The 18,087-nt window shown below is 40.0% G+C and overlaps 1 protein-coding gene across 1 annotated transcript in view; it reads right to left on the reverse strand.

The window, feature by feature from the left end:
- Positions 1-18,087, reverse strand: part of LOC124798930 (cilia- and flagella-associated protein 91-like) — a 291,175-nt gene that overhangs the window by 173,350 nt on the left and 99,738 nt on the right. Inside the window, exon 10 of the mRNA XM_047262463.1 lies at positions 17,119-17,303. Within this exon, the coding sequence (XP_047118419.1) occupies positions 17,119-17,303 (185 nt within the window). The remainder of the gene's footprint in view (positions 1-17,118; positions 17,304-18,087) is intronic.

Here is an 18,087-nt window from a genome sequence, read left to right on the forward strand (position 1 = left end):
GATCCTCATTACCAACAAACACTGTCTGCCTGTGTCCATTCATGCGAATGGACAGTTTGTTGCTGGTCATTTCCACATAGAATGCATCACAGTGTAGGCAGGTCAGTTGGTAAATCTCGTGGGTGCTTTCACATGTGGCTCTGCCTTTGATCGTGTACACCTTCCGGGTTACAGGACTGGAGTAGGTGGTGGTAGGAGGGTGCATGGGACAGGTTTTACACCGGGGGCGGTTACAAGGATAGGAGCCAGAGGGTAGGGAAGGTGGTTTGGGGATTTCATAGGGATGAACTAACAGGTTATGAAGGTTAGGTGGACGGCGGAAAGACACTCTTGGTGGAGTGGGGAGGATTTCATGAAGGATGGATCTCATTTCAGGGCAGGATTTGAGGAAGTCGTATCCCTGCTGGAGAGCCACATTCAGAGTCTGGTCCAGTCCCGGAAAGTATCCGGTCACAAGTGGGCCACTTTTGTGGTTCTTCTGTGGGGGATTCCGGGTTTGAGGGGATGAGGAAGTGGCTCTGGTTATTTGCTTCTGTACCAGGTTGGGAGGGTAGTTGCGGGATGCGAAAGCTGTTGTCAGGTTGTTGGTGTATGGGTCAGGGATTCCGGACTGGAGCAGATTCGTTTGCCACGAAGACCTAGGCTGGAAATATCACTTTGCCACGAAGAAAAATGATCCTAATCCTATTCCTAATGATCCAGCTCTCCAAGACACCATCCAAATTGAACCCTGCCTGGAACAGTTTCGTCCTCTGTCGCAGCGGGACCCACCTCCTCTTCCTCAAAATCACCCTCTCCAAACCTTCCAGGAATTTCTGACTTCCAGCCTTGCATCTCAATCCTTCTTAAAAAAACCTTACTCCTACTCAAAACATCACAACTGCTGAAGCCCAGGCTATCCGTGATCTGAAGGCTGACCGATCCATCGTCATTCTTCCGGCGGACAAGGGTTCCATGACCGTGGTACTTGATCGTCGGGAGTATGTGGTTGAGGGACTGCGTCAGCTTTCAGACAACACCACATACAAAGTTTGCCAAGGTAACCCCATTCCCAATGTCCAGACGGAGCTTCAAGGAATCCTCAGAACCTTAGGCCCCCTGCAAAACCTTTCACCTGACTCCATCAACCTCCTGACCCCACCGACACCCCGCACCCCTACCTTCTACCTTCTTCCTAAAATCCACAAACCCAATCATCCCGGCCGCCCCATTGTAGCTGGTTACCAAGCCCCCACAGAACGTATCTCTGCCTACGTAGATCAACACCTTCAACCCATTACATGCAGTCTCCCATCCTTCATCAAAGACACCAACCACTTTCTCGAACGCCTGAAATCCTTACCCAATGTGTTACCCCCGGAAACCATCCTTGTAACCATTGATGCCACTTCCTTATACACAAATATTCCGCACGTCCAGGGCCTCGCTGCGATGGAGCATTTCCTTTCACGCCGATCACCTGCCACCCTACCTAAAACCTCTTTCCTCATCACCTTAGCCAGCTTCATCCTGACCCACAACTTCTTCACTTTTGAAGGCCAGACATACCAACAATTAAACGGAACAGCCATGGGTACCTGGATGGCCCCCTCGTACGCCAACCTATTCATGGGTCGCTTAGAGGAAGCCTTCTTGTTTACCCAGGCCTGCCAACCCAAAGTTTGGTACAGATTTATTGACGACATCTTCATGATCTGGACTCACAGTGAAGAAGAACCCCAGAATTTCCTCTCCAACCTCAACTCCTTTGGTTCCATCAGATTCACCTGGTCCTACTCCAAATCCCATGCCACTTTCCTTGACGTTGACCTCCACCTGTCCAATGGCCAGCTTCACATGTCCGTCCACATCAATCCCACCAACAAGCAACAGTACCTCCATTATGACAGCTGCCACCCATTCCACACCAAACGGTCCCTTCCCTACAGCCTAGGTCTTCGTGGCAAACGAATCTGCTCCAGTCCGGAATCCCTGAACCATTACACCAACAACCTGACAACAGCTTTTGCATCCTGCAACTACCCTCCCAACCTGGTACAGAAGCAAATAACCAGAGCCACTTCCTCATCCCCTCAAACCCAGAATCCCCCACAGAAAAACCACAAAAGTGCCCCACTTGTGACCGGATACTTTCCGGGACTGGACCAGACTCTGAATGTGGCTCTCCAGCAGGGATACGACTTCCTCAAATCCTGCCCTGAAATGAGATCCATCCTTCATGAAATCCTCCCCACTCCACCAAGAATGTCTTTCCGCCATCCACCTAACCTTCGTAACCTGTTAGTTCATCCCTATGAAATCCCCAAACCACCTTCCCTACCCTCTGGCTCCTATCCTTGTAACTGCCCCCGGTGTAAAACCTGTCCCATGCACCCTCCTACCACCACCTACTCCAGTCCTGTAACCCGGAAGGTGTACACGATCAAAGGCAGAGCCACATGTGAAAGCACCCATGTGATTTACCAACTGACCTGCCTACACTGTGATGCATTCTATGTGGGAATGACCAGCAACAAACTGTCCATTCGCATGAATGGACACAGGCAGACAGTGTTTGTTGGTAATGAGGATCACCCTGTGGCTAAACATGCCTTGGTGCACGGCCAGCACATCTTGGCACAGTGTTACACCGTCCGGGTTATCTGGATACTTCCCACCAACACCAACCCATCCGAACTCCGGAGATGGGAACTTGCTCTTCAATATATCCTCTCTTTCCGTTACCCACCAGGCCTCAATCGCCGCTAATTTCAAGTTGCCGCCACTCATACCTCACCTGTCATTCAACATCATCTTTGCATCTGCACTTCCGCCTCGACTGACATCTCTGCCCAAACTCTTTGCCTTTAAATATGTCTGCTTGTGTCTGTATATGTGGGGATGGATATGTGTGTGTGTGCGAGTGTATACCCGTCCTTTTTTCCCCCTAAGGTAAGTCTATCCTCTCCCGGGATTGGAATGACTCCTTACCCTCTCCCTTAAAACCCACTTCCTTTCGTCTTTCCCTCTTCTTCCCTCTTTCCTGATGAGGCAAAAGTTTGTTGCGAAAGCTTGAATTTTGTGTGTATGTGTGTATCTGTTTGGTTGGTTGGTTGGTTTGAGGAAGGAGACCAGACAGCGAGGTCATCGGTCTCATCGGATTAGGGAAGGACGGGGAAGGAAGTCGGCTGTGCCTTTTGAAAGGAACCATCCCGGCATTTGCCTGGAGCGATTTAGGGAAATCACGGAAAACCTAAATCAGGATGGCCGGACGCGGGATTGAACCGTCGTCCTCCCGAATGCGAGTCCAGTGTCTAACCACTGCACCACCTCGCTCGGTGTATCTGTTTCTATATATATATATATATATATATATATATATATATGAATATAATAGAGAGAAACATTCCACGTGGGAAAAATATATCTAAAAAGAAAGATGATGAAACTTACCAGACAAAAGCGCTGGCAGGTCGATAGACACACAAACAAACACAAACATACACACAAAATTCTAGCTTTCGCAACCAATGGTTGCCTCGTCAGGAAAGAGGGAAGGAGAAGGAAAGACAAAAGGATATGGGTTTTAAGGGAGAGGGTAAGGAGTCATTCCAATCCCGGGAGCGGAAAGACTTACCTTAGGGGGAAAAAAGGACAGGTATACACTCGCACACACACACATATCCATCCACACATACACAGACATAAGCAGACATTTGTAAAGGCCTTTACAAATGTCTGCTTATGTCTGTGTATGTGTGGATGGATATGTGTGTGTGTGCGAGTGTATACCTGTCCTTTTTTCCCCCTAAGGTAAGTCTTTCCGCTCCCGGGATTGGAATGACTCCTTACCCTCTCCCTTAAAACCCATATCCTTTTGTCTTTCCTTCTCCTTCCCTCTTTCCTGACGAGGCAACCATTGGTTGCGAAAGCTAGAATTTTGTGTGTATGTTTGTGTTTGTTTGTGTGTCTATCGACCTGCCAGCGCTTTTGTCTGGTAAGTTTCATCATCTTTCTTTATATATATATATATATATATATATATATATATATATATATATATAAAAAGAGAGAGATTATGTAACTTACCAAATGAAAGCATTGGTATGTTGATAGAGTCACTAACGAACACAAACACAAATCAAGACTGAATTTTGTGTGTGTGTTTGTGTTTGTTAGTGTCTCTATCAACATACCAATGCTTTCGTTTGGTAAGTTACATCATCTTGGTTTTTAGATATATTTTTCCCACGTGGAATATTTCCCTCTATTATATATATATAAACAAAGATGATTTAACTTACCAAACGAAAGCGTTGGCATGTTGATAGACACACAAACAAACACAAAAACACACACAAAATTCAAGCTTTCGCAACCAACGGTTGCTTCAGCAGGAAAGAGGGAAGGAGAGGAAAACACGAAATTATGTGGGTTTTAAGGGAGAGCGTAAGGAGTCATTCCAATCCCGGGAGCGGAAAAACTTACCTCAGGGGGAAAAAAGGACGGGTATACACTCGCACACACACACATATTCATTCGCACATATACAGACACAAGCAGACATTTGTAAAGGCAAAGAGTTTGGGCAGAGATGTCAGTCGCGGCGGAAGTATAGAGGCAAAGATGTTGTTGAATGACAGGTGAGGTATGAGTGGCGGCAACCTGCCAGCGCTTTCGTTCGGTAAGTCACATCATCTTTGTTTATATATATATATATATATATAAAAAAACAAAGATGATGTGACTTACCATACGAAAGCGCTGGCAGGTCGATAGAAACACAAACAGACACATACATACACACAAAATTCAAGCTTTCGCAACAAACTGTTGCCTCATCAGGAAAGAAGGAAGGAGAGGGAAAGACGAAAGGAAGTGGGTTTTAAGGGAGAGGGTAAGGAGTCATTCCAATCCCGGGAGCGGAAAGACTTACCTTAGGGGAAAAAAAAGGACAGGTATACACTCACACACACACACATATCCATCCACACATACAGACACAAGCAGACATATTTAAAGACAAAGAGTTTGGGTAGAGATGTCAGTCGAGGTGGAAGTGTAGAGGCAAAGAAGTTGTTGAAAGACAGGTGAGGTATGAGTGGCGGCAACTTGAAATTAGCGGAGATTGAGGCCTGGCGGATAACGAGAAGAGAGGATATACTGAAGGGCAAGTTCCCATCTCCGGAGTTCGGATAGGTTGGTGTTGGTGGGAAGTATCCAGATAACCCGGACAGTGTAACACTGTGCCAAGATGTGCTGGCTGTGCACCAAGGCATGTTTAGCCACAGGGTGATCCTCATTACCAACAAACACTGTCTGCCTGTGTCCATTCATGCGAATGGACAGTTTGTTGCTGGTCATTCCCACATAGAATGCATTTATTTATTTGTTTATTGGGGTCCCTCATGGAAGTGTACTGGGCCCATTATTGTTTCTGGTATATATAAATGATTTCCCACAACATATCGGTCATGGAGAGAAGATATTGTTTGCTGATGACAGCAACATATTAATCACCGATAAGACACCAGCACAAAATGCTGGAATATTCTACTGAAGTGCTGAGGTGAGGGATGTCCACAAATGGTCACAGGAAAAGAAAGTAATCCTCAACATAAAGAAAACAAATTCAACATACTTTAGAATGAATGGGAAACAGAGTCCCTTAAATTCAAGACTACATAACATCTCCATGATGTACCTACAACAAAATTCTTAGGGTTGCACAATGACAGCCCAATGTATTGAAAAGAACATACTATGAAACTCTCAAAAAAGATATCCACAACATGTTATGCACTAGAGTCCTTGCATCCGCATGCAGTGATGAATGTCTGAGGACTATATATTTTAGTTATGTTCATTCAGTAATGAGTTATGGTATAATTTTCTGGGGAAACAATGCTCAGAATTGACAAATAGTATTTAAAATGCAAAACAGAGCATTAAGGATTATAGTGAAAAGCAGTAAGTGGGCCCACTGCAGAGAACTACTGAAAATGTTAGAAATTCTAACTGTTCCTTGTGAATTTATATTCCAAACCATAGTATATATATCAAGAAAATTTATAGTACAAATAGCAGTTTCATAACTACAGTACAAGGACAAGTCACTGTCTTCACCTAGACATGAAAAACAAACGTAAGACTCATAATAATTTCTTGTATGAAGATGCCACCTATCAACAACTCAATACTTCAAATATTCAGTGCAATTTAAAATTATGAGACAGAATTTCTGGACTGTAGATACAGCTTGGGATAACCATGAAATTATGCAAGAATTAGCCAGCAGACCTGTCTCATAGTTTTATAATTTTATCAAGTGAATTTTCATTTTAATACAATATATGCACTGTGGAATATTTGTCAGAAGCCCTACAAGGCAGGGGGTAATGCTCGCCAAGTCCATGCTGTTTTTGATAAAGCCAAATGTGCCTCCCACGTCATGGTCTACATTATGAGCACTTCAGGGAGCTTAGCATTCATTTACAGGGTACAGGGTTGGCAAAACTATGTTTCCTCAGCTGGGGACTGGTGACTGCCCCCAGTCTTCTATAGCCATAAACTCTGGACATACTTCAGCAATCACCATGTGACACGGCAGTAGAATGTTATGTGTCACAGGGAATGGGGATCTTGGCTTAATCAGCCCCAGATTGCAAAGATGGTAAAAACCACTACAAAAAAACACTATCCCAAGGTATACTGTGACCAATGACATGCATGGCTGTTGAGGTGGTACAGTTGTTAGTGAGCAACCTTGGGGAAATGTGCCACATTTCAGTTGTATAAGGCTTACCCAGGCAAGTGGGGCTCTGTCTGGGGTGAGTACTTACTTCCCCAGCTGCTCGTGGGAATTCCATGTCCAAAAGAACAGACACCGCATATATACAACTCAGGTGAGATAGCCCAATGTCCCCTTCAGTGCAGATGCAGAACACGCTCAAACTCTTATGGGAATCAGAGAAATGCTGCAAGTAATTATGGTAATGGGTACGGGCACTACATCAGAAGTGTGTGGATTGGTTTGAAATTTGAATCTGGCAGGGACCACATCTAGATGGTCAGGGTGACTGTTCACGAGAAATGGAAGACTCTGTGTTTGAGTCCCAGTCCAGCACAATTTTTCAACTCTCCCCAGTGATGTATTTCAATACCCAATGATAGCTAATGTCTTCATTTCCTTTGTGTAATGTTCGTATACAATTTCAGGATCAAAAATGGTGGCTGTTTTTTTGGACATGTTCAAACGAACAAACACCACATAAATAAATCTATAAAACACTGTCCATGCCACACACATATGCATATCATACTGCTGTTCAGCCAACAATGGAGAGGCATTTTCATACCTGACACCGAGAGATGAGGCTCTATGGGATTCACATAGAGGTTTGCCTTTTAGAGATGGGTGTGGTTGGTTTTAATATTTTACATTGAGGTTTGAGCAAATCTCCACCTATAGAGGCCCAGAATTATTTTAGTCTTGATGAATTTTAAGAAAGCATGCATTCCAACTTTTTATTTTTCAATCTCTCATTTTTCTAACATTGTATATAGGCATCACAGTTTTATAGCTATGTAAACTGATTGCTCAAAGCCAGAAGACTCCACTGGCTCTTCAGTAGTACTCCCCAACACTGTGTTCAAGATTCACCTTCTCCATGACTGTACTGTATTTGCCGCATAGCTCCATGCAAACCTAAAGGCACTGGAGCAGATGAGTCACCTTCAGCCCAAACAGTTTCTCATCTGTTCCAATCCCCTCAGTGTTCTACAATCACTGGAGCACCTGTGCCCAGAAGGTAAAATGATCTAGTTAATACATGACGAACTGTACATTCTATAGCAGTGGGGGAATCGGGTGTCATTGTTCTGGGTACCAGGGTACTTGAAAATTTGGGGAAATGAATAGGCAGACAAAGTTGTCAAGGAAGCCCGCAGAATATGAAGTTAAACAATGTGTAATTACCTGCAGGCTGTCTTTTTGCTGGAATGTCGAAGATGCATGCAACTGTGGAAGCAGGAATGGCTAGCACTGATGGACAATTAGGTTTATTTATTTATTTAAATTTTTTGTGTGGAGTCATCAATATGATGGCTTTTGCAAACATCAAGTACAGTTACAAACACAAAATACATTTAGATCTTAGCCTTACATGTAGTAATTAAACAGAAAATTGATGCTTGTCAAAATACATTACACCTTACACATATTAATACAGCCAATTATTTTTTTATACACAATTTTACAGCTCTTAAACTTAACCGTTTAAAATTCATTGAGTGAACAAAGACACTTTTCAATTAAGAATTCTCTTAGTTTTGATTTGAATTGCCTTTTATTACGGTTTTTCATGGACTCTGGCAGTTTATTATACCATATCAGTCCATTAGTATATGGGCTCTGGTCCGTCATTTTTAATCTTGTTCTTTGTCAGTAGTAATTCTCTTTGGGCCTTGTGTTGTAGTCATGTATATCACTACATTTATTTATTTCAGTTTTCTGTGAGACCAAAAAAGTAATTAATTTATAAAGATACAAAGAGTATATGGTGAAGTACTTGTGTTGTCTGAAAACACCACGGCAAGAGTCTTTATAGCCTAGTCCATGTATAATCCTTAACCCTGTTTTTGTGGCAATAGTACTCTGTTAAGATGAATGTCTGCAGCACAACCCCATATTTCCATACAATAGCTAAGGTGGGGATAGATTGTCCCATAATACACAGTTTAAGCATGTGGGTGGGCACCATTTTGGACAGTTCGCTAAGAAGATACAGCCCATTGCTGATTATGCCACATACCTCATCTATGCATGAGCGGTGTGAGCTGCCAGTTGTAAATATTAGCACCTGGTATTTATTTACATTGATCTTTAACCCTTATGCATGAAAATATGAACTTAATTATAGTATTCCATTACTTGCTGAGAATTTCAGTTCCTCACAATTTTTACCATGAAATAAAACTGAGATGTATCAGCATAATTTACAATGTGCGGTGTTTAATGGGGTGTACAACATCATTAATATATGCTAAAAAGAGAAAGGTCCAAGAATTGAGCCTTGAGGGACTCCCTGTGTCACTGTTTCACTTGTGGATTTAAAGGTTAAGATCCTACTGTCAATTTGTTGTTTAAGTTTGGTACACTGTTTCCGATTCACCAGATAGGGTGATAGAAGTTTGATTGATGCATCACTGATATTGTATGCCCACAGTTTTTTTAAGAGAAGCTCATGGTTTACTGAGTCAAAAGCTTTGCTCAGGTCACGGAATATTCTGGCTGTGTGCATACCCCATTCTATATTGCTATACACCTCATGAAAGAAACTGGTAACAGCAATGGTCATGCTTAGGTCTCTTGTAAACCCATGCTGTGATTCGGTAAGCATTTTGTGTCTTGAGAAAAATATTATGAGTTGTGATAGCATAACTGTTTCAAATATTTTACTGAAGGCAGGGATTAGTGATATTGGTCTATAATTTGAAACTTCTTCTTTACTTCCCTACTTATGGATTGGCTGAATTACACTTATTTTTAAGGCATTTAGGTATATGTTTTCATTAATACTACAGTTGATAAGATAGGTAAGGGGTTTAGTTATTTCATTGGCACATTTCTTTAACACCACACTTGAGATACCATCCCATCCAAATGAATGCTTGTTCTTTAGCTTACTACATTGTGTTAAATATTTCCTGTTGATTCACCTCCATAAATTTGAGCTCTATACCATCCATGACATCATTTGGTGTGCCAGCCTGTAGATGTATAATAGAAGCTGGTTGGTCAAAAGGAGAGATAAAATGCTTACTGAATAAATTAATATTTCATTTGGATCTTTCACTAGATGGCCCTCTTGTCTAATGCTAATTGGTTCACTCTGTCCCTTGCTGGTGGCTTTATGATGTTTACTGATTAGTCTCCAGGATGCCTTACCTATGTTGCTGAATGCTCTATTGCATCATTGTTTATCTGTTTCCTCAAGCGTAAAAGGTCTGCCTTAAAAGTTTTTTTCACTTGATTGTACTTTTCCTTAAATATATGAAGCTTTGTTTCCTTATATAAACAGTCAAGATCATACATATTCTGCCTGAACTTAATCAGCCTAGGTGTAAGTTTCAGACTAGCAGTAGTTAGTGAAGCCAGTTATCCAACCATGGCATACTTCACGCCAGTCACTCTGTTGGAGTGAAGCATCTCTGCTCCATCTCCAAATTGGGCACTGTCCCCTAACACATAGCTTTTTACTTCAGCAACAATGATGCAGGTGATCATCAAAAAGCTTGGCATTTTATCCACATTTGATGCAGCATGTAAACTGATAACTTTTTATCAGTATGTTTACCTTGATATACAATAATATATTAGAATCAATAACTCAGAAATTATTACCACCAAGAATATTTTGTGGCTTATCCAATACTTTTGATTTAGTGAAGCAAGATATTTGACACAAAAGTTAAAATATTATGGAATAATAGATATGTATATTCATGATTTTTACCTTATCTGCATGATAGAATGTTGTAAACATCAGTTCAGTGCCAACTACTTAGTAATACATATTCTGTCCATTAGTGTTGTCAGAAGACAGAAATTTTCTAATTGTTGTATAGTACATGAAATATGTGTAGGAATTATTAAGCAGTATACCAGTCCTCTCACTGAAATGACAGATGCTAAAAAAACTTAAAACGTTAACAGTAGGACCAAGGGAAATAGATTCCCATTAAACTTTGACAAGACTCAGTACATATAATTTCATGCTTTTATAGATTCTAGAAGCTATAACACAGGCTATTTAAACTGTGAAATATGAAGTGTAGATGGTGTTCAGATTTAGGGAATAAAGTTAGACTACAACTTGAACTGGAAAACCCACGTCACAGAAAAAATGAATTACTGTAGTTGAGCTACATATGCTGTTTGCATGGTTATAGTTATATGCCTTTCAAAAATTACGAGATTAATTTGTCTGCATTTTTCTATTCACTAATGAGTTATGGAATAATTTTTTGGGGAAGCTCAATTTATAGAAATAACACTCTCAGAATACAGATGTGCACTGTAAAAATTATATCTGATGCTATACACTGAGATGGCAAATGTCACGGAATAGTGATATGCATGTCTACAGGTGTCAGTAATATCATGTACACAAGCTGTGTGCAATGGATAGGCAGAGCTATCATTTGCATTCAAGTGATTCATGTGAAAAAATTTCTGATGTGATTATGGATGCATGACAGGGATTACCAGACTTTGAACACAGAATGGTAGCTGGAGCTAGATGCGTGGCACATTCCATTTCAGAAATCATTAAGGAATTCAATATTTGGAGTCCACAGTGTCAAGAGTGTGCTGACAATGCCAAATTTCAGGCAGTTCCTCTCGCCATGGACATCACAGTGGCTGGCAGCCATCATGTAATGACCGAGAGCAGTGGTGTTTTTATAGAAGTGTCAGTGCTAACAGTCATGCAACACTGTGTGAAGTAACCACAGAAATCGATGTGGGACAAACAAAAAACATATTCATTAGGACAGTGTGGCAAAGTTTGGCATTAATGGTCTGTGCCAGCAGACAACTGACTCAAGTGCCTTTGCTAACAGTATGTTATTGCCTGAAGCACCCCTCCTGGGCTCATGACGGTACTGATTTGACCCTTGATGACTGGAAAATCATGGTCAGGTGGGATGGGTCCTGATTTCTGTTGGTAAGAGCTGATGGTAGGGTTTGAGTGCAGTGCAGACCCCATGAAGTCATGGACCCAAGTTGCAGCAAGACACCATGCAAGTTGGTGGTGGTTCCATATGGCGTGGGCTGCATGTACATAGAATGAACTGGGTCCTCTTGTCCAGCTGAACCAATCACTGGAAGGAAATAGGTATGTTCAGCTACTTGGAGACCATGTTTCATGTTCCTCACAATGATATAATTTTTATGGATGACAATGTGCCATGTCACCATGCCCAATTGCTCATGAGCAGTTTCCAGAACGTGACGGACAATTCAAGCAAATGATTTGGCCACCCAGATCACCCCGACATAAATCGCATTTAACATTTATAGGACATAATTCAGAGGTCAGTTTGTCCACAAAATCCCACATCGGCAACACTTTCGCAATTATGGATTCCTACAGTGGCAGCAGGCTCAGTTTTTCAGCAGGGGACATTCAACGACTTGTGGAGTCCATGCCACATCGAGCTGCCACACTACACCAAGGAAAAGGAAGTCCAACATCATATTAGGAGGTATCCTATGACTTTTGTCACTTCAGTGTAATTCTGGAACATTATGCTGGGTGAGGATGATGATAATAATTATGATGATGATTACAATACATTGGTGTGGTCGTACGACGGAAAACGTCTTCAATGCTCACACAAAAATGTTATGAGATGAGTGCTGATAAAATAAAATTCACAGAATTACAAAGCTTTGTAGTGAAAGATTTCAAGTCAAGGTAAAAATAGTTTGTTGAGCTGACAGTTCTTTTTGAAATCCAAACTGTTAGCTACTGAGAACATTTTTTCTGTCTTAAGTGTTTATTAATTCTAACATAAACAACTTTCTTGAAAAAAAACTGTAAAATACTGACAGTACCAGGATGGGTCTGTTAGTCTTTATTATTACTTTTTTTGCTTTAGATCGGTCAGTATGAAAAAAAAAGAAGAAACTTAGTATATAAGAAACTTAGTGTAGCACAAAGCTCAACTGAACATTTGATTATTTTACTATTGATTTCGTCACCACTACTAGAATATTTATTTATAGTGGCATTGATGATATTGGAAACTTCTTTTGGAGGTTTATAAGGTAGCTGAATCATATCAAACCTGTTTTAGAACACTTCTTTAAAAAGGAAAAAAGGAAGTATTAAAATCTAAGTTATCTGCTTCTGACAGGAAAAGTTATTAAAAGTGTCAGAAATCTGGAGTCTATCTTGGATCAGCTTATCATTTAAGGTTACAAAAAATTCCTAATTTAACTTACTGATTTTTCCTGTTTGCTTTGTTAAAATCATCTAAATATTTCTTATTTTTTCTTAAAAATACAAATTTTTTCCTTACAGTCTTATGAGCAAAACTTTGCTTAATTTCTGTGATATTCTAATAGCATTTGCAACCCATTATTTAGGAACATTTAACCAACTGAGAGATGTTAAGCATTTAAGACATCAGTTTTCAAAGAATCCTAGGACTATGTTTGTAATACATTACATATTTCATTTACGCAATGGGTATTGTGTACATCCCTCCAATCTGCGTCTCACAAATACTCCTTGCATTCCTTTTTTATTTATGGTGTTTGTGATTTTACAATATGTATTATTCATGTCATCCATCAAGATTTTAAACATCAGCAGTTGAACATCATGCTAAGAGATCATTAACTTGATGATTTGCATTATGAATTAGAATTCTCCACATGTCTGTAAAATACTATAAGCAATAGTGCTATTGGGTGTATGAAATGACAAGAGACGCAGAATAGGTTTGCTATATATAATACTGGCTGTGCCTGGCCCTTGCGTTGCTGTGGCTCAGTCTGGTTAAATGGAGAAGAAAGAAAAGAGAAACCACACATTTTTAATACGTATGGGAACTAGATATACATCCTAATCTCCTTCTCTCCCCTATTTCTGTCCATCTCTTTCCCTCCTCTCTCTGTCTATCTTCTCCTCCCCCCCCCTCTCCATCTTCTCCTGCCACCTCTCCCTCCCCTCTCTGTCCATTACTTCCTTCCCCCTTTCTATGTTCATTTTCTCCTCTACTTCTCCCCACCTGCTTCTCTCTCCAACTCCATCACCTTCTGCCCCTTATGTCTGTCTGTCTCCTCCTTTCCCCTTTATATGTCCATTTCTTCCCACCCCTCTGTCCATCTCACCTTGCCCCCTCTCCCTGACCTTGAATCTCATTTATAGATACTACAAATTAAGATTCCATTGTAATATTCTAATCAAAAGTCAAGTTCAGGGGAAACTCTCTGAGCCATTCATCATACAAACAGGTTTAAGACAAGGAGATTGCTTGGCATCCTTGCTGTTCAACTGTGCTTTAGAATACATAATGAGGGGATGGGACAAGACTAACCCAAAGAACATCCAAATTGGAAGACCCAAAGACAACATAAGTTTAAATTGTCTAGGATTTGCTGATGACCTTGCTCTCTTGTCCAACAGTATTCAGGAAACCAAACAACAAGTTATCTCACTACAGGAAATAGCAAAGAAAATTGGTCTTGGAACATACTTTGAAAAACCAGTCATCATGGTAACTCACCCACCACTCATAAACAAACCATAGGAAACCAAGAAATCAAAAATGTAGATAAATTTAAATATCTGGGAGAAATCATAACATATAACCTCAATGAAAAGTCAACATGGCATAACAGAATAAACAAATTGACTAGAGCACAATACATCACCAAGAACACCTACAACAAAAACAGCCTGTCAATAGCAACAACATTAAAACACCACAAAACAGCCACTCAACCAGAAATAACATACGCTCGTGAAACCATCTTCGAAACAACTAACACTGCACAAATAGACAAAATACTCAAAATAGAGAGAAGGATCATCAGAAAGTGCATCAACAAATCGTACCAGAAAGAGGGACACTGGAGAGTAGCTACAAATCAAACAGTCTACAAGGAAATAGAACCAGTAATGAGTACAACCAGAAAGAAATGCATTTCCCTTTTCAGAAATCTAATCAGAACACCAGAGAACAGAATCATTTGGAGAATAATGGAAAAATTGTGGAATAGTAAGTGCAACATTAAGTGGATTACAGAAATCAAGGAAGATATGGATGAGATACAGATTACACTGGAAGACCTATGAAACAAAACTGACAAAATCAGGAAACTCACAGACAAACAAACCAGACTGTGAATGAGAATCAACAAACAGACAATAGGAAGGGTGATTTCCGATGAAGAAAGAAGGATGAGATCCAAGAGAATGAAGAAGTACTGGGCTGACAGAAAACTGAAAAATTCTTTGTATAAAGTTGGGTAGAGTGGTCCAATGAAGGCCATAAAATGTAAAGAACAATAATATTCTAATAATTAGCTGATAAGCCATAAATGTGGTGTGATCAAAAAGTGATGGGATTTTTTTAATTTCACGGGCTTTATACATCTTATTTTCATTTCTTTTTAATCTGATTGGTACATATGCTCCTGATGTATGTTTGCATTTTCATTAGTTTTTAATATTTGGTTTATAGTTGGAAGTCAAGAAGGCTATACATGTTTTCGAGTGCTTGACAAATTTTTACTTTTGAAAAAAATGGGTCAAAGAATTTGCATTGGATTTTCCTTAAAAATGGAATGAAGTGCAGCATCACATTTGAAATGTTGACTGCAGTTTTTGGCAAATTAACGATGCATATGACAAGAGTTTACAAGTGATATAATCATTCCAAACAGGGTCAAGAAGATGCTGAAGATGACAACCACCCTGGATGCCGTACCACATCAATTATTGATAACAATGTGGAAGAAGTAAAGAAAATGATTCTAGAAAATCACTGAATTACCTTGATGATGTCTGCATATCCTTTGGCTCATGCTATGCAATTTTTTCAAATGTTTTAGGCATGAAACATATAGCAGCAAAGTCTGTTATGATATTGTTGAATTTCAATCAAAACTGACATCATGCACACATCGCTCAGGAAATTCTGAATGAAGTCGACAATGACCCAGAATTTCTAAAGAAGGTTATAACAGGTAAGACAATATTGGTATATGGGCATAACATCGAAACCAAGGCACAAATGTCCCAGTGGAAAGTGCCAGTAGAGCCAAGACCAAAGAAATTCAACAAATTTGATCACATGTGAAGATTCTTCTTACAGCCTTCTTCAATTACTATGGAATAATGCATCATAAGTTATGGTCATATGGTCAATAAGGAACACAACATGGAAGTTATGCATCATCTGCATGAGGCAATCTGAAGGAAACAACATGAATTGTGACAAAACCACTCATGGAAACTGGATCCCAATAATACTCCCACTCACACCTCAATACCTGTTCACAATTTCTTGGCAAAAAACAAAACTATTATTTTGCTACAGCCACTGTATACATTGTACATGGCCCCATGTAGCTTCTTTCAATTTCTGAGGACATCCTGTTGCCATGACTGATGAGGTAAAAACAAAATTTCTGGAGAAGCTGAACACCATAATGAAAAATTAGTTCCAGAAATGCTTCTGAGATTGGAAAAAGTGCTGGTACGAATGTATTATATCTGAGGGAGATTACTTTGAAAGGGGCACAGTTGATGTTTATGAACGAATAAATATTCTTTACAGAAAACAAAAATTCCCATTACTTTTTGATCATGCCTCATAAACACATGCATGTTCAAATGTTGTGCCAAAATTTCGAAGCAATCAGTGAAGAACTTTTGGAGAATTAAGATTTTGAACAAATGAACATTTACATTTTTATACAATTTCCCCTATAATTATTACACATATATTTATACATTAAATATGGCACTCTTTTGGGTACATAAAATCATGTTCATCTTTGAATGCAATGTTATGTCAAAGTTTCAAATCAATCTGTGAAGAACTTTTGGAGATTTACAATTCTGAACAAATAAACATTTACATTTTTTACTTACATAGATCACCTCATTCTAATCAAAAGTTCAAAATATTAATAAATCAACAATTTGCTCCTGACTAACTCAAACACATTGATCAGGGAAGATAGCTTTGTAGCTTTTGTGTGTGTGTGTGTGTGTGTGTGTGTGTGTGTATGTGTGTGTGTGTGTGTGTGTGTGTGTGTTTGTGTGTGTGCATGTGTGTGTGAGTGCGTGTGCACCTGCATATACATACTTGATGGAAGAAAAGCAACCACAGGAAAGCTAGTAAGTTTACCTAATATTTTTGTTCACTCACATGTCATTCATAATTCATCTGCAGGTAAGTGACTACCTGCCTTCAATTTTGTGTACTGAAATGTACTTTTAGAAGTGCAATAAATTTTACTTTTAGCCAGAGTAATATTGGTATAAAGCAACTCATTAGAAATGGCTAATAATACAGTGCAGAAGGAGGAATTTCACTACGGACTTTACTGACCATTGCCTGAATAGCTCTCCCTTTGATTACTGCCTGAAGAAATGTTGCAGCCTGATATGTGTTCTCCTCTGAGTCACGAATACCTTCAATGCTCCCACTCACACTTAATGGCTTCTGATGATGAATTTTTTTGACTAAATGCAGAGTAACAGATCCACTTCTTTTCTCAAGATCCATTCGTATTGCTGAAAAATATGACAAGTGTAAAATTGTTGAGGCTTTCATGGCTGCTTGTTGAGATATTATCTGGTGGCCTTCAGGACCTTCAGCTGACATTTGTGTAACAATTTTTCTGACATTTTCCAGCACAAGTGGCTGGGATTGCCATAGATTTACCCTACATTGCCAGTAGCAGGCTGGTATCAAGCCTACAGCTGGAGATCATATGGACCTGCTGCACCAACATTTGAGGGCATTTCACTCGTCAATAGTGCTTTTACCATTCGTTACCTGCAATGACCCCCTTGTTGTAGCACGGAAATCCCAGATCCAGTTGCCTCGATGCTTAATTCTTTCTTGTTAAAACAATTGTCATGTTTGTGGATTTCTATGACTTCTCTGAACAAACAGCAGTGGTAACCCTCTCCACATTGACATACTCCACATTGACGAATTTTATTATGTGGTCGGTCTGAGAAAGTACATGCTCCACAACACTTGGAATGTTTCCTGAGGAGCAATATATCTTCCACCAGCGCATAAGAAGTATCACAAAACTGAATACCCAGAGAAGTGACACACTGGAAGAAGAAACTTCGGGTAAGGCCTTTCTGCCACACATCTCCACGGTGGCAAACAGAAATGGCCATGTGACAGAACTGGCCATATAGTGTTCAAACACAGTGTACAAACTATTTACAACTATTCAAAAACATCTCAGACTAGTAATAAACAAAAAGGATCCACTCACAATGATGGACATATACAGCATAACGTGTACATGTGGAAAAATCTGTGATGGAATGACTG

The sequence above is a fragment of the Schistocerca piceifrons genome, chromosome 5 (genome assembly GCF_021461385.2).
Source record: "Schistocerca piceifrons isolate TAMUIC-IGC-003096 chromosome 5, iqSchPice1.1, whole genome shotgun sequence".
In the NCBI taxonomy this organism is placed as follows: domain Eukaryota; kingdom Metazoa; phylum Arthropoda; class Insecta; order Orthoptera; family Acrididae; genus Schistocerca; species Schistocerca piceifrons.